Genomic DNA, 21,078 nt, shown 5'->3' with positions numbered 1-21,078 from the left:
CACATATGTGTGTATGAGTGTGCCTCTGTGTGTGTGCGTTTATTGTCGGTTACGCTTCGGTGGAAACAGAAACTGTCACGAAGAGAGGGTTAGAATCCTAGGGTGGGGAGGGGTTGCCTCACCCGGCCCCTGGGTCAGAGTGCATGTCACAGAAGAAACAAGAGGCTGGGCCAGGCATCAGACACTGTCCTTTTTCTGAGTGAAATCTTGCATGCAGGTGGAAACTGTGAACAGATGGGAGCAGAGCTGTCCTGTGGAAGCCAGGGAAGGGGGCCCACATGCTGGCCCCTCGGTGCCCCCAGCCCAGTGCAGGAGCCTCCCGTGCCAGCGTCTCCCATCTGAGTGCACGAGTTGAGTGGGGGGTGGAAAATCCACCTGCCACGCAGCCCTGTGGAGTGACCCTGGGGTGTGACCGTGGCTCTTTGCAAATAAGTCCGTACTTTTCCCCATGGATGAGACCCCTGGATTAGCAGGAAATGTCGCTGAGTCCATTACTGGTCAGGGATCACTGAAGAATGTCATTGCTCTTCAACTGAAGGTGCATCCTGCTTCTCCAGCTGCACCCTGCATTGGGAACAAGCTGCGTGTGGCTCCCGCTGTTGCCACGGCAGTTAATTAAACCCCGGATCCAGTAAATATCACTGCAGCCAAACAGAAAAGTCAGCCTCCTTCGCCCTGACCTCAGTGTCCTCAACAAGGTCTGGATTGCAGGCACTTAAAGGCCCGTGGTCTGGGTCTGCCACCCAGTGCCTCGCTGGTCCCAGGTGGCTGAGACCTTGTAGAGGCTCTTCCTTTCTGCAGAGACTGCCTTAGTGTAGGAGAGGCTGGCAGGCTGGTGTCAGGGGTCTGGGAGGCCTGGCCCAGGGGGATGCCGCTGGGTGGAATAGACCCCTTTCCTCTTGCGCTTGTCCCCATGTGGGAGCCACAGCAGGTCCCTGGCTGTCACTTACCTGTGGTGCCTCCAGCAGCTTGCCCCTGCATCTTCTCAGCTGCTGAAAGACTGACATCTGTCCTGCCTCCAAGGACTATTGTGAGACTCAGACAAGAAAAGATCTCACAGTCAATTTACAACTGGTTTCAAGGGCAGCAGTGGGGGTGGGTCTGGAAGATGGTCCACAGTGTAAGGCCGGGACCTGGGACCCGAGGGCAGCAAGTGCCCTCAGTGGGCCGGGAGGTGGGGGAGGGCGTCCTGCACGTGAGGGCAGGGGAAGCTGTGAAAAGGTGTTCAGGCTCCTTAGCTGCACAGGAGGTTGCCGTTCCTGGGGGGCAGACTCAAGACTCCAGGAGAAAAACCCAGCTTTCGTGGAGTTGACTCTTGAAAATCCTCCTGAATTCAGGGATTAGAAAGCAAAGCAAAGAGAATCTTGATTTCCAAGCTGTGGGGTGACCTTTAGTTAATGGAGCTTGAGTTTAAAAAGGCAGAAACGTGGTGAGGCAGAGACTGATGGGCCTGCGGGGACAGTGGGAACCTGGCACGGTGGGAACCAGACACCCGAGCAGCTTCCTGAAATCCTGAGGGCTTCCGACGGAGCCCTGGACACATGTGCTGGCCTGGCCGTTGCTGGCCAGTTTGCCGGGGGCCTCAAGGGGGCAGCAGGCTCCCTATTTGCACCTGGGTTCCGAGCCAGGCCAGGCCTCAGAATGCAAGAGATCCCCACAGCAAGCTTGGAGATGCCTTTGCTGGTCCCTTCCCCAGTCCTGGGATTGGGAGGCTCAGCCGGGAGGGTCACGGGGAACAGGCCACTGTTAAGCTTGGTCCCTGAAGCCATGGGCTCCGTGGGGCGCTGGTTTTAGGTAACAGATTCCTTGTGCTTTAGTCAGGCCGCTTGTAGGGGAGGTCGCCGTAGTAACCAAACAACATTCCTGGGCTAATGATGGGAGCTTTCCAATAACCAGCCTGTCAGTCACTGCTCCCACCCCAGACCTGGCAGCCTGCCAGACGGGTTTTGCAAGCCCAGGCTCTTGGGCTGACAGAAAAGGAGCAAACTGGTTTGCCCTTCCCTTCCCCTCCCACCCCTCTTGGGTTTCTGGCCAGCCCAGCCCAGGTCCTGGGGGCCTTGGAAGGTCCTGGGGGGAGGGGTGTCGGAGGGCTAGGGAGCTCTCCCCAGAGCAGGAGCTGTATGGCCCTCTTGACAAGCCGGAGCTCACCACTTGTAAGCAAATGGAACCGGTCACAGCATCTCCCCCAGGAAACCTGGGCTGTTTTGGAAAATGTTTGAGCTGAGAACTAGGCATTAGCTGGGGCCAGACCGTGACTGAATCCAGCCAAGGCCAAGCTGGCCTCGAGGGGACCCCTCTGATCTCTCCCTGGCCTGCCTCACCTTTTTCTCAGGTTGCATGTGATAAATTTCTAGTGGTGCATTCCACTGAGCAGAAGGGATCAGAGTCCTGGGGCTTCTGTTAATGTCTCTGACTTAAACCCAGCGTGTTTATTGGATGGTTCTTATTAGGGACTTGGAGTAGATCAAAGGGACGCTTAAAATACCAGCACTCCAGCGAGGGGGCTGGAATCAAAGGTATTAGCACAAACGTAGTTTATCACTTTGCCGGGTTCATGAAACATTTTTGGCTGCCACATCCCCTGATGAGGACAGGAGCTATGGGGTAAGCTTGCAGGCCATGTGGTGGAGGGAAGTGTTAAACCAGACATAATCACTGGCACCGGCACACTCTTCCCCAAAGGTCAGTTCCTCATCGGCGAAGCTAGTCTGACATTCAGCATTTCCCTTCGCGGGTGGCTCTTTGGAGCCCTCCTGAAACCTCACTCCACGCGACACTGCGGTCGGAGAGTCTTCAGCCTCCCTGTAGCCTTCTGCTGACACTCCACCTAGGAGGGCAGATGATCGAGGTTATTTTGTTTGGGGAAGAAGAAGGAAAGGAAGGAAGACAGATATTTGCAGGTTTCTCCAGAAGGAATTCTTTGTTTCAAAGCCGTTTCCGCTCTTTGCTCCCTGATCCTCACGCCTATGAACATTTTCTGGTGGCAGGCACTGTGGCCTGGGGCCCTTGGCTTTCAAGCAAGAGTGGCCCAGCCTTTCTGCCCCTGGGAGAGGGCTCGAGGCGAATTTGTGCCCATGAAGTAGGGCTGGCCTCCCCTCTGCAGTGGGTGGTCTTCAGGTCCCCAGGCCTGCTCACTGGGCAGAGATTATAGACCAAGACCAAGGTGTTTGCTTCTTGGTGTCTTATACCTGGCTGGGAGCCAACTTTTGTTCCATCTAAGGACGTGCTTTCCGGAAGTTCTTCCACCCCAAAATGGTTATGGAATGGCTCTGTGTGGTTTGTGTTCATATCGTTCAAGGTCAAGAATTGTGTTTGGAGAGTCACCTGGAGGTAACCGGAGGTGACCTGCAGCTGAGGGAAGCTGGGCCAGCCATCGGTCAGCACAGATAAGGCCGGGGGTGCCATGGGCGCAGGTGGCTGTTCTGCGGGTGGGCCAGAGCTTTTGAAGCAACAAGGCGCTAACTCCTGGATGTGGAAGCTTATGGGCTGTCGATTTTAAACGTCGGATCACATTGAATGAATTCATTAAGAGGTAGAGGATCAGTGTGAACCTTAAAAGGCTGGGGGATATGAGTCAGTGTAATCCTCCAGAGCCAAGGAAAAATTACTGGTTTTTTAGGGCTAAGAAAAGCTGCCATAGGTGTCCCTTGCAAGTTAGGGATTAGTCTATGGGAAGGTAATAAAGATGGGCCTGACTGCGGCCCCCTCCCTTTTGGGGGGGTCCCTCCTGTTAGAGCTTTAAAATAATATCCTCAACGAGCAGGTGTGTGAGCTTCGTCAGGTAATTGCCCTGGTGGAGCCTCTCCCAGAGGCATGGCATTTAGAGGAGCCTGAGACCTGTGTCCTTCAGCACTTCCCTGGCCAGGGTGAGAGCCAGGTGATGACAGCCCTTGGAGGCGAGGGAGTGGCTGGTTCCTACTCATATACGGGCTGCCCCTCCCCTTCTCCCTGAGCCCCACCTCCAGGCCTTCAGACCTGTCCCTGCCAGTCCAGCCCCAAGGAGTACCTTACCTCGCCTTGCTTCCTTACCTCGCCTAGCTTACCTCGCCTTGCTTCCAAATCCTGCCCATCCTCAGAGACTCCCCTTGGGCTCCACTTTGCCTTGAAGCTCCTGTACTCAGAGCTGAACCACTCAACTGAGTGTCTGATTCTCTTCTTCTGTTTCGTTTCCTAATGGCCTTGGATGTGTTTCTTGAGCTTCCCCGAGAGTGTGGAAGCACCTTTGGGGCAGAGATTATGGCCTGTCCTCTGCCTCCCCTTCCTACCTGTAGGGAACCCACAGCTGGACACCCAGCACACCACTGGACCCCCCGATGGGTAGACCGTAGGAGCTGTTTTGTTCGTTGCTCTGGAAGGAGGGAAGGGAACACATGGGGATGTTGGCTCTTACAGCCCTCAGAGCACTCTCATACCCCTTAACCCTGTTTGGTCGTTGCTTTGGTTTGATTTACTTTTTGGTCTTTACAACCCTCCTACTCTAAAGGTAACGGAACTGACGGGAGAGTTAGAGGGTCTCTCAAGGTCAGAAAGCTGATGAGTGGCAAAGCAGGGACTAGAACCCGAGGCAGCTGACTGACTGAACAGCCCTGGTGCGCTTGAACCCCGAGTGCTTCAATAATAACAGAATAACAACACCCGGTGCTTGCTCTGTGCCAGGCACTGCTTAAGCAGTTTCCGTGCAGTAACTCATCTAATCCCTCAGCAGCTGTGGGAGGTGGAGGAACTATCGTTACTCCCACTTTCCAGATGAGGAAAACAGAGGCACAGAGGGCTTAAGTAAGCAACTGTACGTGATAGGGGCTAGGTAAGTAGTGATGACAGGTCATACGTGGACTGGACCGTTTATGAAGTGCTAGGCCTTTTATGTGCGTTGTTTGCTCATAACAGCCCCCAGGGTGTAGTGATACCGTCATTCCCATTTTACGGATAAGAAACTGAAGCTCTGAGAAGTTGAAATGACTGGCCAGAGGGTACATGGCTACAAGAAGGGAAGCTGGGATTTGAACTTGGGTCATCAGACTTGGGCCCCGTTTTCCGGGACAAGACCCACTTCCTGTAGAAGCCCACGCTGCATGCAGGCTCTGGCCTCCCGGCTGAGGAGTTAGACTTTCCAGAGGCGTGGCCGCCTGACTCAGAATAGCCTGCTTTTTCCACCCAATTATGTGTTTTCTATAAAAATAGAACTCTTCATTAAAACAATGCAGCACAGCCATCAGCTGGAATTACTAATTACCGTCCTTTAAAGAGATAATACCCCTTTTGTGCATTCGCCATACTTGCCGCCACCCTCTCCCCCACTACAGAGGGCCAGGAGCCAGAAACCAGGGCCCCGGAACGCACACACGGGGCAGTGGGACCAGAGGAGAGAGTTTCTGCAGGAGGCTCTGCAGCTTTGTTTCCTTGGTTCCTGGTCATGGGGACCCCACAGCTTTCCAGGCCTCCGTGAGTCCTTGTGACTCAACTTTCTTCTTCTGTTATCCAACAAAGATTTGTTGAGTGACATTAGGTGAGGCACTGGGAAGACAGAAATAAGAAAGACGTGGTTCTGCTCCGAGCGCAGGGTCTGGTAGGAAAGACCGGTAATGATGGAGCGGTCTCAGGATGAGGGCTGACCTTTCTTGAGGGGTGGCTGTGCACCGGGGCTGGCTGCCTTGACAGTTTCTGTTGCCCTTAGTCCTCCCGACAGCCCTGCTTGGTGGTGCCGTTACCGTCCCTATTTGACCAACATCCGGTAGAGCTCAGAGAGCTGAAGGCACCTGCTAGGAAGCAGCGGGACCTGGGTGTACCTGCATTGCCTGATGCCAAAGGCCGTGTTTCAGCACGACCTCCTCCTGTTTGCTGGGGAGTGAGTCAGGGGCCAGAGGTGCTTCCCTCAGGTACACAGCAGGTATCGTGTTCAAGTGTTTATTGCACATGCTGAGTAAATTTTATAGGGAACTTCTTTCAAGGAACATGAAAGTAAAAACGTGGGCCCGTTGTGCGTGCCTCGCACACAGCCCATGTCCCTCCCTGCAGCCAGCTCTGCTCTGCCAGCATCCCCCTGCCACCGAGAGTGGGGTGCTGGGGTGAGCAGCAGGGAGGGAACACCGGGGAAGATGGTTGGAGGCCCTGGGTGAGGGGGATGGACGAGATAACCTCTGACCCCAGGACAGTGCTGGCTTAGCCAGAGCTGCTGTCACAAAAATATCCCCCGTTTACAAAATAATTCTTTTTTTTTAAAAAAAGGTTTTGGAAAGGCTCATGCTCACCCAGTTCTGAGGAGGCCCACCCTGAGATGGTTCCTCTTTGCAGCAGTGGAAAGAAATGATTTGTCTTAGCCTCAAATGGGAATAGCTCCAAGTCTTAATCCTTTTGACAAATAATTAGCAGGCTGATCCTGGCCCAGGAGTTCAAGCCAGGCGGGGACTGGGAGGAGAGAGAGGAGGCGGGTGCTAGGCCCACCCGAGCTTTCCCCTGGGAACCTCCATCATCAGCCCTTGGCCAGAGCTATCACGAAGATTGGCAAAGCCAGTGACCTGTGGCGACACCCAGAGAGGCTGACCTCGCTGGTGTCTCTCTTCCCCCACTGGAGGAGGGCTGGCCCAGATGCAGACAGACTGACTGACTGACTACAGGGCTGAGATCGTTCACGGTTCAGCAGGGGCTGGCTCTGTTCAGGTCTGATGGGCACCTGTCTTTGGCCCCAGGTGCTGACCCATATAGGCGACTCGGAAGGTGGCCGGCGTGGGCTGCCAAGGCTCCAGTGGCCATGAGGGAGGGCGTGCGCTCTTAGAGGGTGGGCCTGCGGCTACACTGGGCCTCCTTGGTAGGAACAGGGTGCACATGCCTCAGCCTTTGGAGTGCGCAGAGTGCCAGGACCCGGGACTCTCCTCCCCGCAGCCCAGCAGCCTCACCCCTGCAGCGGGGACAGAGGGCATGGCGTTTACACTGACGCTTGCTCCTTCGCCTTCCCCAGAGAGAACTCTCATCTTTCACATCTGCCTTCAGATGCAATGGCGGCGCTGCAAAGGCGTTCGGCCTTAAAAGACCTCAGTGTTTATTCTACATCTTAAAAAACAGGAAGGTGCTTGCAAGACAAGGCCACGGCCGAGGTTCGTTCACCCCGACCGGGTTGGCTGTGGCTCTGTCCCTCCCCTCTGATCCTCTTCCTTTCTCATGCCCATCTTTGGTCCCAGGAGCCACCTGGAGCCAAAGGTGCCACCTGCCTTGCTGAACAGGCCATGAAGCTCTGGGGTTTTCTGAGAGCCTTCAGAGACACCTGGCCTGGACACTGCTTTTGGGGGTCTGCTAGGCCTGCATTTTTAAAGGAATCCCTTCCCTGAGCCTTGGGCAGGCCTGTGCTTAAGGACTTAGTACAGCTGTAGGTTTCTCAGCTGCTGCTTCTGGGTCATCACAGTTCATCCTGCAGGAGTCCCTGGGGCAGACAGGGCAAGAGACTCCACTCCTATTTCACAGGTTTGGAACCTGTGACATGCCCAGCTGGGTAGCAGCAAAGCTGGGACTTTGGCTCGGGTTTCTCACTCCTGGGCCAGTGTCTGTCTACCGAGTGACGCTACAGTGCAGGGTTAGGACAGCAACGTGGCCATTCCTCTTCCGGAATGGCTTTTGTCAGGTCGTTGGAGGGCTGCAAGATTCCAATACCCCAGCCTTCCTGTCTCAGAGACTCTCCTCAGTTGTGCTGTTGGCTCTGCCTGGCTGACTGTCCTCTGGGATGAAGACCCTCAGTCACATGGGGCCAGACGCTTTCATGTCACGTCCAGAACTCCCTGTTCCTCCCCAGGCCCTGGGAAACTTTGCTTCTGGACAGCTTAAAGTGGAATCAGCCAGCGCTTTGCTTGTGGGCTGTGTGAGTCCAGCCCTCTCTGCAGTTCTGAGACATCAGTGAGCAGATTCCTCGCCTGCCTCCTAGCCAGGAGCCAGCAGCGGGACGTGGGGCTGTCACAAGCCGGCTCTGATTCAACATGGATTGCGAGACGCAGAGCGTGGCTGGAGGGTTGTAACAACACGCATTTTCATAGTGTTAAGCTAAGCGGACACCATGTGCTCAGCTCTGTGCCAGGCACTGGGGAGGCGAGGAGGGCACTGACATAGAGGGAGGCAGGGTCCTGTCCTGCAGGCAGTCGTCATCCAGGTGGGGACATGCGGCAGGACACAGGACGAGATAAATGGTAGTTTTGCCATCTATAGGCAGGACTGGCTGCAGGCTGTTTCTAGAGTATTTGAATTTTTCAATGCTTGATATGAGTTTATCTTCATTGTTAAAAGCATAAGCCTATGTGGCAAAAAAGAAAAAAGTGTGCACACACACACACATACATACATACATACATACATACATACATATATGAGAGAGAGTAAGTGCTAACTGAAGATTGTCCTGAGCGTTCAGAGAAGGGCAGGGGTGGCCACGCTTCTTGGAGAAGGACTGGAACCGTTGGATTAAAATTGTGGGTTTTTTTTTTAAGTCTCAGAATCCTTTCTTCCGATGACATTTTAGACTCATTCAGCATATAAAACAGGTATGCCAGGGGCTGGGCTGTTTGAAGGGAGGGGGGAGCCCGGGCTCACCCCCTCTGTTCCCCAGCCCTCACTGCAGCGGCCTCCACACGGCCCCATCCACGAAGCACAGTGCTCTGATGAGGCTCTGGCCTGTTGGTGTGGACCCCAGCAGCCACAGTGGCACCCTAGGGCACTGCCAGCCTCCTCGTACCATTGTGTGAAGAACTGGGCCACCCATCCCGGCAGATGGGATAGAGAGGGAGACCTGTGCTCCAGCAAGACCAGTGGTTTGGTTGTCTCAGAAGAGTGGCAAGGAGTGGGGTTGTTTGCTGATCCCCGTTGCCAGGCGGAAAGAGTTCAGTGGTGACTTAGAGGCGTGGCCGCTGTGTGTGGATGACTAAGTCCCCACGATGTAGTAAAGGCCGTGGGGGTTGGGGCGGGGTGCAGCCCCCATGGGGACGCACAGAAGGTCAGAGGGTGACATCTGGTTAGGAGTTGGCCAGATGTCAGAGAGGAAGGGTGAGCCCCAGCAGGGGCGACAGTGTGAAACAAAGCCTGTCCTGCACGGCAGGGAGCCGCTTATACCCTGTGAGCAGCCCACAGGTACCCAAGGTCATGGGGAGAGGTGGCAGGAATGGAAGGTGGCCCGGACAGTCGGGGCAGGGCCCCTTGTTGAGGAGGACGGTTCTGGCAGCGCTGAACTGCGAGACCAAGGAAATCTCAGGAGCTAATCTGGAGCCTCCCAGGATCTGGGAGTGAGGGATCCAACCGGAGTGTGACTGTCGGAGTGCTTGCCCCAGCCCAGAAAGGATGTGGTTGGGTTGAGAAATTCCGCTCTGGGTCACTCATGCTAATGGAATGTCAGGGTCTGCGTTGGTAGAAGTCAATGTAATGCCAGCTCAGCATTCAGCCACTTCTGTTCCGGGCACACAGTGTGGCCAGGTCTGCCACGGACCCCCGCTGGCTCTCAGGGGCGCAGGCAGCAGTAGGGGGAAGGGACGGGGCGGAGAGGGACGAGCTGCAGAGGAGGCCTGTCTGGGGGGATTTGGGAGCAGGGGAATGCTGCAGGGCTGGTCTGCCCAGGGACGGCTCCCAGTGGCCCTGCCCAGGGGAGGTGCAGCCTTGGAGTGGACTAAGCCCGGGTGACCCGACCCTCCAGGGGGAGGAGCTTTCACTCGCACCAACACCTGTTCCAGCCGCAGGCCCTCCCCCTCCCCCATGCTTCTCTTCCCTCCCCCAGCTCCCGACTGTATCCCACCCCACCCTCCTCTTCATCAAACACCAGCCCCGGCAAGACCCCTCATCTGTTCTTTCCTTGCACTGAGTCTGATCCAAAAATACAGCCCTGGATTCTCTGGGCGATTTTTCATTTTTAGCACTGATTGTCACCTTGAAGGCAGAAATTGTGTCTTCTATTTCACGTTCCTAAAGCAGAGGCTCCTAATACTTGTGGAGTGTTGGACCTTTTGAGAGTCCGGGAGAGGGGAGTGGGGATGGCAAGACCAGGGTCCCCAGCAGCTCCCACAGGGGTACTGAGACCACATTCCTCACCAGGCCCATGCAGTCTGCACTGCAGGGGACACACTTTCTGCCCTCTGGACCTCGTAGGCCTGCTGGGCGATTCGTTAGTAAATGTTCTAAGGAGGGTGCAGGACATCCTGAGAGTCTGGGAAGGCTTCCTGGGGGAGGTGGGATTTACAGTTGAGCATGGGGGAAGGGATGAGAAAGGAGAGGAGAGGCCATGTGGTGGTGGGGACGACCCTGTGAGCAGGGGCAGAGAGGGACGTGGATTTTTCAGGGAAAGTGAGGAAGAAAAACAATACTTGCCCAGAACCCAAACCCTCTCCACCGAAAAGGGGCAAATTCCACCCTTTTAATTCTCTTCCAACAAGTCACAATCTGAGAAAAACAAGGCGTGAGAAGAAAGGAATGGAGTGAAGCCATCCAAGTCCTTTGTGAGGCTGGAGGCCCAGGACTCAGTGCAAGCAGGGGAGGCCAGGGCCCTGACTGAGGGGGAAGGTCAGAGGGAGAAGCCCCCAGATGGAGGCCTGGCCTCCCAGTGTGGGGCCTGCTGTCTGCTGCAGCCTCGGTCATGGGGGTGCACCCTGTCTCCAACGCAGGACTCGGCTTCTGTGATCTGCGAGGGCCTGTGTGCCACCCTCAGGTGGGCCGGCAGCACCACCAGGCAGCAGTCAAATTCAGGGCCTGATACTCGGGTTTGCCCAAAAGCAGTGCCGTGAACGGAAGGGCGTCACCGCTCACCACCCACAGAGAACCAGGAGTCGCAGCCTTGTTTGGGCCTCGGTGGCCCGGCCAGGTTCTCCGCAGGCTGGTGCGCATCAGTGTGGCTGGCAGCACCCGTGGTAAAAAGATGGCAGTACTTCCATATGTGTGGGTAAACAGCCACTGCCCTGACCCTCCCCAGGACCCCAGACTCCCCAGCAGTGAAAGATCTATCACTTGGCACCACAGGGCATCCAGACCCCATCCTGGTCATGCTGAGCCAGTGTTCTGCCGGTCTGTCTGTGTCCTGGGCAGAGGGAGGCAGCCAGCCAGCCCTGCGTCCTGCCTCCTGGTGGACCAGCACTTTCTCTCTCTTCCCAGGCCTTCTCAGGGCCACATCCCCACTGCTTTTACCCCAGAGGACTTCAGGGTTGGGGGTTGAGAGAGATTCTAAGCGGTGACGGAATAAGACTTCATGTCACTTTCATCCTATTGAACGTATAAGGAGGGCTGGCAATTTTGGGCTATCCAGGGAAGAATCCTTCGACAGAGTAAAACCTGACCCTCCTCAGGTATACAGGGTCAGGATACAGTTTGCATTCAATTAGGAGATGTTAACTGAGCACCTGTTGCCTGCTGGCGAGGCGGAAAGCAGAACCCTGTGCCCTTCTGTGACCTTTTCACCAGCCCCTTGCTTAGCCTCATTCCTTGAGTCAAAGTTTGCTCCTGGGTCTGTCTCTTATATAAAGCCCCGTCGTGGGCCTGGTGGGCCATATAAGTAAAAAGATAGGCACGTGTTTAGTGAGGATGCTGCAGAGCCGAGGGTGTGGAGGGAGAGGAGGGGCAAAGAAAGCAAGACCGAAACCACCCTGGACAGTGCTTCAGAGGCTGGCCGGGATAGTGCACCATCAGGGGACAAGCGTGAGCGACAGGGACACTGGTGAATGCAGAAGAGTGCTCTGTGCTTTGGCAGAGAGGATGGAGAAACTGAGGCACAGAGAGAACACGTGGTCCAGGGATACAGCTGAGGCCACTGTGCTTGTGGGCACTCTACCTTCTAAGGGCTGGGGAGGTGGGCAGAATCCCTTGGGGCTCCACCCTGGGAGGAAAGCCGGGGGAAGGGGGCCCCCTCAGGCATTCTCACTGCCGTGCCCTCTCCCCACAGCCTGATGTTCACCAAGGTGAAGCTGGAGCAGATACTGAAAGGCCCAGAGGAAGCCCTTGTGACCTGCAGACAAATGCTGCGGCTGTGGCAGACCCTGTACAGCTTCTCCCAGCTGGGGTGAGTGGCGGGTCCCTCCAGATGGAGTTAGGAGGTGGTGGTTGCCAAGGCAACAGCACACAGCTGAGTGGCCATGATGCCTGGTGGGTGGAGGTGGTGAGGATGTTTGAATGAGGGAATGGGACTTACTGCTTCTGGGGCCTTTTACATCCCTGCTCTAATTTTAACCTTTTGACAATCCTCTGTGAAGGACAGAAAGAGGCTGTTTAGGAAACTTCAGAGGGGTAAGGAAAGTTTAGGTTTAGGTTTAGGTTTAGGAAAGTTCAGAGGGGTAAGAGGGAAGAGAAATCGTTATTAAGCATCTCCCCCATCAGCGGCTTTTATCTTACCCACTGTCAGATTTTACCTCACCCCAGGCGGTAAACTGGGACTCAGAGACTGGGACTCATGCCAGAGCCACTCCTGTAAATGGTAGCGGTGGAGCTAGAACCTGGCTCTCCGGAGCCCCAGCCTATGGAGCCTGTCACTTCTTTCCTGGTTCCATTTGGAAGCTGGGAGAGGAGGGGAGGAGGAAGCTGAGTTCTAAAAGGGCCCCCCACTCCTCCCCACTCACCCACTGTCCCCACACATCCCATCTCCTTCTCCAATTCCCAGCCCAAGCTCTGGGATTCTCCTGGGCCAGAGCAGGGCACTTTTGTCCAGGCTGAATCTGCAGAAAGTCTTTGCTCAGACCTACTGGGACACCTGGGCTCAGCCTATACAGCCCAAAGCAGAAATGGGCCTCATTTCCAAGTGGGGCGGTGCACTGCCCCTTCCCGGTCCCTTGGTACCACCTCCTCCCCTTGTCTGGCTGTGTCACCTCCTCAAGGGACCCCACTCTGGTAGGTATATGTATTTTCACAGGGACCCTGGCAGCCCAGCAGCCTCTTAGAATCCCCAGAGGAATATCTCTAAAGGTGCAATTTACAGAGGAGGCCTCAGGATAATCTGATGGAATAAAATCCTTGGTCAGGGTAGGGTCGGCCCTCTCTTTGCAGGCCTTTGGGCTTGGGAGATTCCAGGGCCCAACAGGACCGGTGGGTGGAAGCTGTCAGCAGGAGGCTCTGGGGTGAGGGACTTTTCAGAAAGGAAATGGGGACCCACCTGGCAGCTGGGTGCTGTGAGGGTGAGGGCCAGACTCTGGTGTGAGGGGGGCCCACATTTGGATGCCCCTCGCTCTGCCACTCACTGGCTGTGACAGGTCCCGCAGGTGCACAGCCTGGCTCCCCTTGCAGAGAGGAGCTGTCGCCAGAGCTGGCAGAGAGCGCCTCTTAGCGGGGTGGCCAGTTGCTTGCTCATCCAGGCGATCATGATGGGGCCCCTCTGAGCTGCAGCCTCATCTCCAGCGTGTAGGGCTTAGCCTGTGCCACCCCTGCGGGAGCAGCAGAGCTGTGGAGCTGTCAGGTGCTCTCCAGGATGGGGCGGTCGGGTTTGCCTTGGGGTCTTTTCAAGTCACCACCCGCAGCCTCATCTCTGGGGAACTCCCCGGCAAACGGCCCCTGGCCCCACCAACCCAGGGTGGAGCAGAGCTCAGCCCGGCCAGCTACCTGCAGGCAAATTGTTGGGACCAAAGGGTTGGATCCAGTCCCCTCCAGGCTTGCCCAAGAAGAGGAAGCATTCTTTCTGAACCTGGAGCCACAGAGCAGAAACTAGGGCTTGTAAAATCTGGGCTGGGGCAATCAAGGATCAAGGCCAGAATCCACAGCCTGAAGGTCTGGCCTGCCCCACCCCACCCTGCCGGCTCCACCTCCGCTCTGCTCCCTGGCCGCCTTCCTCTGCTCTGCCTGGCGCCAGCCCACACGGCCCCTCCAGGAGGCTCCAGTGCCCGGCCTCTGATGGCCCAGCACAGCCCTCTCTCCATCTGGGTCTTTGTTAAACGCTCAACTTGGACTGTCTCCTTCCATCTGGCTGTCAGGTTCTTCAGGGTAGGGGCCTAGGACCAGGAGACAAGAGGTCCCCAAGATGAGCTGTTTCTGGAGCCCTAGGAGAGCCCGCTTCAGGACGAGAAACTGTGTCTGTGCATCCGCTCCAGGCCAGCACAGGCTGGGCACCTGCCCACGTTCTCATTTAGTCCTCACAACGACCTCGTGAGGTGGACATTCTCATGCTCATTAACTGCACAAAATAACTGTGATCATCTCAAGAAGAGAGGGCTAAGATCTAGAAAGGTTAAGCAGCTTTGCCGAGGCTCACATAGCTAAGGAGGGCAGCCCCGTGGCTTTCCCCCAGTGTCCCTGGCTCTTTTGCCCTGCACTCAGGTGCCTCCCGGGAATGAGAAGGGGGTGTGAGAGGTGGGAACCAGCCCGACCAACTGTGTTTCTGTGGATGGTTTCCTCTAATGCCCACAAAGATGGCTGTGCACCCAAAGAACCAAGTTCAACGTGAACCGGAGTTAGGATGGCAAGGATACCCCGGCTCTGGCGTTATTTGTGGGACCATCGTCTTGGTGCCCCTCTGAAGGGAGGAGGCCTCTGGCCCCCAGCTGGGCCTGCCTTCTCCTCTCCTGCCCTTTCCGCCTCAGTCCTCTAAGCTTCCCCAACCAGCAGGTTCAAGGCCACAGACCGCCCCCCCCCAGCAGGGGGGCAGGGGCTGCCTGGGGGCTGTGTGTGCTTCAGGGTGGGCACAGCCAGTTGTGCTGCCTTTCTGAGCTGGTGGTCCCCCCGCATCCCCACTCTTGAGAAAAGAGGAGCCTCCCTAGCCCTGTGGGAGCTGCAGGGACGCGGGGAATTGGCGGGGCTTGTTTATCTCCCACCCTCGGGCCCCCTCTGGCTCTTCTGGGGCCACCCTGGCAGCCCCGGGGAGGGGGAACCTGAGGCAGGGAGCGGCATCTGGGCCTCCCTTCCCTGGAAGGTAGGGGGCTGCAAAACCAGGCTTCCCTTGGAAGCCAGTCCACAGTGCCTGTGGCTCTCTGCTAGACGTTGAGAGGGTAACGAAAAGTAGAAGAGGGAATAGATGGATGGGAGAGGTTCTCATCCTCGGCGTACGTGGTGCTGGGATCCACGCTGATGGAGAGCAGAGAGGGAAGGCAGCGTGAGGGCAGGGGAGCCACAGGAGACCTCTAGATGGATGTTGGCCCTCGGGCTGGGTTCTAAACAATGCGGGGTTTGGGTGGACCGAGAGCGGCGAGAACATGCTTGGAGGCAGCGGTATGAGTAAGCATGTAGCTTTGGAAACAAGATGTGGCAGCGTCAGGGAATAGTGAGGAGGCTGACGGCCCCACAGGCACACCGCGGGCACCCTGTGCCTGTGTGTGATCAGGACTAACATGTCGGTTTAGCATCTGGGGTGAGCCAGATTCTAGAATCCCAAGCCTGAGCTCCGATCTGGCCTGCTGCTCTGGTTGTCTCCATCCTTCCTAGTGGTCTTTGGCTCCGTTCTCGGGCCTGAACTCTTCAGCCCCAGAGCCTGCCTAGCATAAGGCTCCCCTCATTCTCCATGCCATCCCCCTCCTCCTCACCGGGGCCTGGCCCTCCCTTACCTTCCAGAGGCCTGGAGAAGGATGGCAGCCTCGCCGAGGGCCTCACACTGAAGAAGCAGAGTGGCATGCACTTGACTCTGCCCGATGCCCACGATGCAGACTCCGGTAAGAATGTGCCCTGTGGGCAGCCGTCCACGTGAGCCCACAGCTCCCTCTCCCAGCCTGAGCATCTACCCGCCTGGTCAAACCCACCCCACCTCCTGCCAGCCGCTGTGCTAAGGGGCCTGTGCTACCTCGGGCCTCTTTAGGGCCCATCTTGGCTGGATGGCTGCTGGCCCTGGGGCGGGAAGTGGGCAGCTGGCGTAGGCGAGCGAAGGACCCCACCCCCTGTGTGGGGAGTGAAGAGAGTGGGGGAGACTGGGGTGGAGAGGGCGCTGTGGAGCACGGAAACCGTTTCCCCTTAGGAAAGCTCCAGGCCAAGGTCTGCCGTGATAATGTCCACCGTAGATCCATCGAGTAGAAAGGAAGGGCTGAGCTTCTGTTTACAACTGCAGACCCAAAGCTGACTGTCGTTTCCTGGAAAAACTCATCCTGACGTCCACGACTTGTGAAATTCAAACAAGTTCGGGATCTGCAAACTTACATGTTTTAACCCAGGACCTGATTAAAGCAAACACCTTCCTTAAAAACACAAGCAGAATTAGTCACGGGAATGGAAGCATCAGGGAGCTGTGTTTGGTGGCATTGCTCATCTTTTCCACTCCTGTGGCGGTGAATCAAGTTGTGCCTTCGTTGTCAAGTGATGGAGCTGATTTCCGAAGCCACGCCCAGCACCTGACTTGAGAGGCAGGTCTGAGGGTTGCTGGGCTGGACGTGGAGCTGCGGACTCCAAGGAAGCAGTGGTGACGGAGAGTGTAGCTTCCTTGCAGTTAGAGAGGGAAGGACCCTGGACAAGGTTATTAGGACTCTGTATACACCCGCCTTATAAACTGAAATCATGTGTGGTTTGCCCTGAGGTCTGAGTTTATTGGAGCCTTTACTGCCTCTGAGAGAGAGGGGGAAAAGTGCTCGCATTTCACCTGCACGTGAATTGTAAATGTCAGCGGCTTATATATCCTGGACAGGGACCCATGTCACTCCGAACTGCCACATGGAGAAGTTCTCCAGAGGGCACAGGGTCTGGCCTGATCTGCTACCCAAGGATCCTTCACAGCCCAACCACCAATGGGACCTTTCTATCAAGAAATAATAGGCACTTGTGAAAACAGAACGTAAAAACGTAAAAGGAAGAAAGGAAAAGTCATCTGTCAGTTCATCACTCAGTCCTTAATAAATGGCCTTTCAGACTTGCGGAAACATGGCCGTATTTTCTTGTTTGTAAAAATGTGATCATACTCTTTTGCAATCTGCTTCTTTGTACCAAACTGTGTAATGTCAGCCTCTTTCTGCATCGATACCCATATTTATGCATCGCTATTTTAATGACTGCATAGTCTTGTATGATTATACTCTCACTTACTTTTAATCAATCCCAGTTGGCAGACAGTCAGGCCATTTCTGTCTTCGGTATCCCAGGCAGTGGTAGAATGCCCACAGTTGCCGACATTCATGGTGTTCTTCCCTAGTGATTAACTCCTAGAAGTGGGCTCACCGCCTGATTGCCCCTCAGAAAGCTCCTCTCTCCGGCCTGGGTGAGGGTAGGAGGTGGGCCCCTCCTAGTGGGTCTGTGCGCTGTTTAGCGGCTGCTGGGCCAGGCTGCCCTGCCCTGTCGGTCCCGAGGGGCTGCGCAGCCTCTGTCCTGGGGCCTGCGGTGGGGCACTCGGACTCTGTGGCTCAGCCCCTCCCACCTTGCTCTGCAGGTTCTCGGCGGGCGTCGTCCATCGCAGCCTCCCGGTTGGAGGAGGCCATGTCGGAGCTGACCGTGCCCAGCTCGGTTCTGAAGCAGGGCCCCATGCAGCTGTGGACCACGCTGGAACAGATATGGCTCCAGGCTGGTGAGTGTCCCCAGCCCCAGTGACACCCAGCCCCCTGCCTGCGGGCCACCAGGGCCCCCTCTGGCTCCTCCGGGTCTGCCCTGGCAGCCCAAGTTCGGGGAGCTGTGTCCTGAGGAAAACTAGTTAGGACTCAAACCCCCGAGAACTCATGGGAGAGCTAGAGCAGAGGTGAGATGTGCTGGCCCCAAGAAAGCGAGGCCTGGTGGTCAAGTTCGTTGAAGGCAGAGGGCTGGTAACCCTAGGGTTGCCATTCGGGTGACAATCTCTCTTGACAGCTAGTGGGCACCGTTGCCACCATGGAGTTTGATGGTCTGTTAGTATTGGGGAGGCCGGCAGCTTCAGAGTTGCACGGCTCACTTACTGCCTGTCCTGATCTAAAATGAGCTAGTGTGTGTCAAGCAGTTAGCACATAGTAGGTGCTCGGTAAATGGTTCTGGGCTTCTGTCCTGTCCACTATAATGACGGTAGAGGCAGAGGCAGCGTGGTACCCCCAGCGGTGAGGTTCCTTGATGTTTGGCTAAGGGATGCTAAGGAGTGACTCGCTGAAGTGATAGAAAATTTAACCCCACAGTGGTGTGAGAGGTGGATTAGAGTGAAAAAAGAGAGAATCAAGGCCGGAGATGTACCTGAATGAGATAGAGTGGCAGCAGCAAAAGAAAGAAGGCGGCGGTAGGATAAGTGGAATCCTAAAAATGCACCAGGCCAACACGCTCCCTTGACCCAGGAGTGAAGCTCCTCACCTTTTACTCATTACCTTCCTGTCTGCCCCGTCTCCAGCAAGGGGGTGGTGCCTATAGCCCCGAGGGCAGATGGAGAGGAGGCAAAGTAGATATTCCGTTCCTGGGACCTGCGGATTTTGCAAGTCAGAGTTAGAATGTGCTTGTTGATTGAGGATCTAAGGTTCCCCGCTGCATGGATTTCACATATGGACACATTAGTATGCAGGATGCCCCCGCTCTCCCCTCCACAGGCTCTAAATCTGGGGGGGAAAAGTTGGACCAGGATTCACAGAAAGACTAGACCGGGAAGCATGTTAATAATGCAAATATTGCCCCAGTTAGCACATCAGGCTCCCTTAGGACGCTAGGGATATGGGGCTGTGCTCCACCGTCAGCTTGTTACATCTGAAGTAGGAAGAGGAACTTTGAAAAATCCAGAGGGATAACAATCAAGGCCTTAGTCTGGTTCAAGATAAATTGCATCCCAGTCTGTTTTTGGCAGTAAGTTCCGTCATTAACCCAGTCTTAGGTCGGTTAACGTTATATCCTTCATCTCCCAACTGTCATTCTCCCCCCCTCCCTCTGCAAAGCCTCTTTCCCATTCCAGTCTGATGTGAGAAGCCTCACAGAGGGTTTCCACCCGAGAGATGAGTTTCAAAAATGTTGCCTCTTTGCCAGTGGGTTCGTGTGAAAATGGGAGAGGCACCCGGCCCCATAGATGCTCCAGGATCCTGAGTGTCAAGAGATGCCTTCCAGAAGGGCAGGATGGCGCACCTTTCTCTCTCACTGAAGCTCATGTCTCTGGGAGCTAACAACGTGCTAGAGAGAGGGAAATAGGTGTAGGGAGAGTTCCCCTGCCCTGGAGGTCCAGGGGCTCACAGGCGGCTGTGGGCTTTCCCTGGGTCAGGGGAAGTTAGCCCGAGTCCCAGCTCCCAAATGGCAGATCCACACTGTCTGGGCTGCCCTGGCTCTTTAGGTGGCCCCGAAGGTGGAAGCTACCCCTGCTGTCGGCTGGGCAGACTGGGGACCTGGGGTAGGGCCGTCAGGGCTGTGTCTAAAGAGCGTATTTATTATAAAGATACAGTTGAGACGGAAGCTACGTCTGACCCTTGGTCCGACAGGCTCCTCTAATTCTTGTTTCCTTCTTTCCTCCTCATTCTTCCCTTATCTTCCTCCACTCTCCATTCTTTCCCAGCTCCCTGCCCTTCTCCCTCCGGCCTTCTGTGCCCGCTTCCCATGGCCTCTTTTCCTTTGCTCCTGCCTGCCCTTCTTTCCTCCTCTCTGCCCGTCAGCCCCTCCTCCTGAGTCCGTGAGGAGAGTGCTCCCGGGGCAGGAAGCCGGGAGCCCAGGCCCGTACAGCCCTGACATCTGTGTGGCCTGAGGAAAACGGTGCCCCTCGCTGCATCCCAGGGGTGGAGGGTCTCAGACCAACCCGAAAAATCCCTTCAGACCTTTGCGTTCTCTGTGTTACTCTCCCGGCCTTTCTCCCTTCCGGCCCCCTGCTCTTCTCTCTCATTCCTCCTCCCCCACCCTTCCTTCTCCTTTTTTCTGGGCATCCATATGTCTTGAGGGTTTGCTCCATGGGGAACTGCTTAGTTCCTTTAGGGGACAGTTTTGGGGACCCCCCTGGGGCTCAAGGTGTATCCTTTTTAGGGTCTAACCTTCTCTCCTGCCCTGGGGGCCCCTGCCCTTTTAGCTCTGGTGGTCCCCCTTCCTTTCTGGGGCCTCACAGAGGGCCTCTAGGAAGCGCATCTCCCCTGGCGAGGCCCCTATAGGCCTTAAGCGGGGCCCTGGGCCCTCCCTCACCCTGCTTCTCGGCTCAGCAGCAGCGAGCGAGGCCTTCCTTCCTGCAAAGAGGGCTCGGCACTGGCAAGACGGGCAGGAAGACTGCAGCCAGCTCTGGGTGCAGGGTTAGATCAAGATGCCTCAGAAAAACATAATAAAAGGGACTGTTGCAAAGCTCCAGGGAACAGATGTTTTCCGTTGGAGCCTGCTGAGAGAAAGCACAGAGGAGGGTGGGTGGAGAGAGATGGAAGGAAGAAGAGAAGCCGAGACAGACAGACAGACAGACAGGAGAGGAGGTCAGGAGCAGGCAGAGAGGGAGACGAGAGAAGTGAAAATTGGAAGGGAGGGGGAGAGAGAAGGAACCAAGGGGATCAGAGAGGGGCCTCTGACACGGAGCGGGGCAGCAAGGCCCCTGTTTGCTGGAGTGGTGACCTCGACTATGAGAATTCGAGGAAAACCCAGTAACAGTGGTTGCTCATCCAGCCCTGGCCAGGGGAGGCCGGGATGGGTGTGGGCACCTCGGGGCCCTGGCAGCCAGGACTGGGACGTAGAGGATCGGGCAGTGGGTGGGCACCGTGCCACGAGGCTCCTGCTGCAGCCGAGGCCGGCTGTCTGGGGAGCACCATGTTGGGTAAAACAACTGCCCAGGGATGCTGAGGCTAGGAAAAAGGGGTGCATTGCAGCCCCCAGACCTGTGGGTCTGTGTGTAGGTCAGGGACCCCGCCCTGGAGGCTGGGCCTGCCAGGGGCTATCCGTAAAGCGGCCAGGAGCCCTCACTTCTCTGGCTCTGTTCTGTGTCATCTGGTTTCCTGCCTAACTGGTAATGTTCATCGGAGCAAAGCAGTCCTACCTATTTTTCAGGGTATGTTCTCTGGTGTGGGCCCAGGACAAGGCCCAGGGCCCCGAGGAAGAAAGAAGGTGGAGGTCTCTATAATTGAAATCTGTTGATGTGAAGGCACTGTGAAGAGTTCCCAAGGGAGGGACCGGGGCCAGCCTCCAGAGATGGGGCTCAGGAGACAGGGCAGCAAGTTGTAAACAGCTTAATGAGGCGGGCCAGGACCAGGTGGGCAGGTGGGCCAGGCCTGGGGAGGGTCAGCTGGGACAAGGTCCAGGGGAGTGGTGAGCTGGCCTCTGAGCTCAGCTCCTGGGGATGGAGGAAGCAGCCCCAGGGGCTGGTGC

At 56.2% G+C, this 21,078-nt stretch overlaps 1 protein-coding gene across 5 annotated transcripts in view; it reads left to right on the top strand.

Moving 5' to 3' along the window:
- Positions 1 to 21,078, top strand: part of TTC7A (tetratricopeptide repeat domain 7A) — a 122,030-nt gene that overhangs the window by 84,277 nt on the left and 16,675 nt on the right. For all 5 annotated transcript variants that reach the window (XM_089923198.1, XM_089923195.1, XM_022573909.3 and 2 more), the window contains 3 exons: positions 11,888 to 12,004; positions 15,469 to 15,566; positions 17,261 to 17,395. In XM_089923198.1, the coding sequence (XP_089779324.1) occupies positions 11,888 to 12,004; positions 15,469 to 15,566; positions 17,261 to 17,395 (350 nt within the window). The remainder of the gene's footprint in view (positions 1 to 11,887; positions 12,005 to 15,468; positions 15,567 to 17,260; positions 17,396 to 21,078) is intronic.

This window comes from Delphinapterus leucas, chromosome 13 (assembly GCF_059928025.1).
Source record: "Delphinapterus leucas isolate spDelLeu-1000000601 "Yukka" chromosome 13, BTC_Dleu_Yukka2, whole genome shotgun sequence".
Lineage (NCBI taxonomy): Eukaryota > Metazoa > Chordata > Mammalia > Artiodactyla > Monodontidae > Delphinapterus > Delphinapterus leucas.
This window is presented reverse-complemented; position numbering and strand designations above follow the sequence as displayed.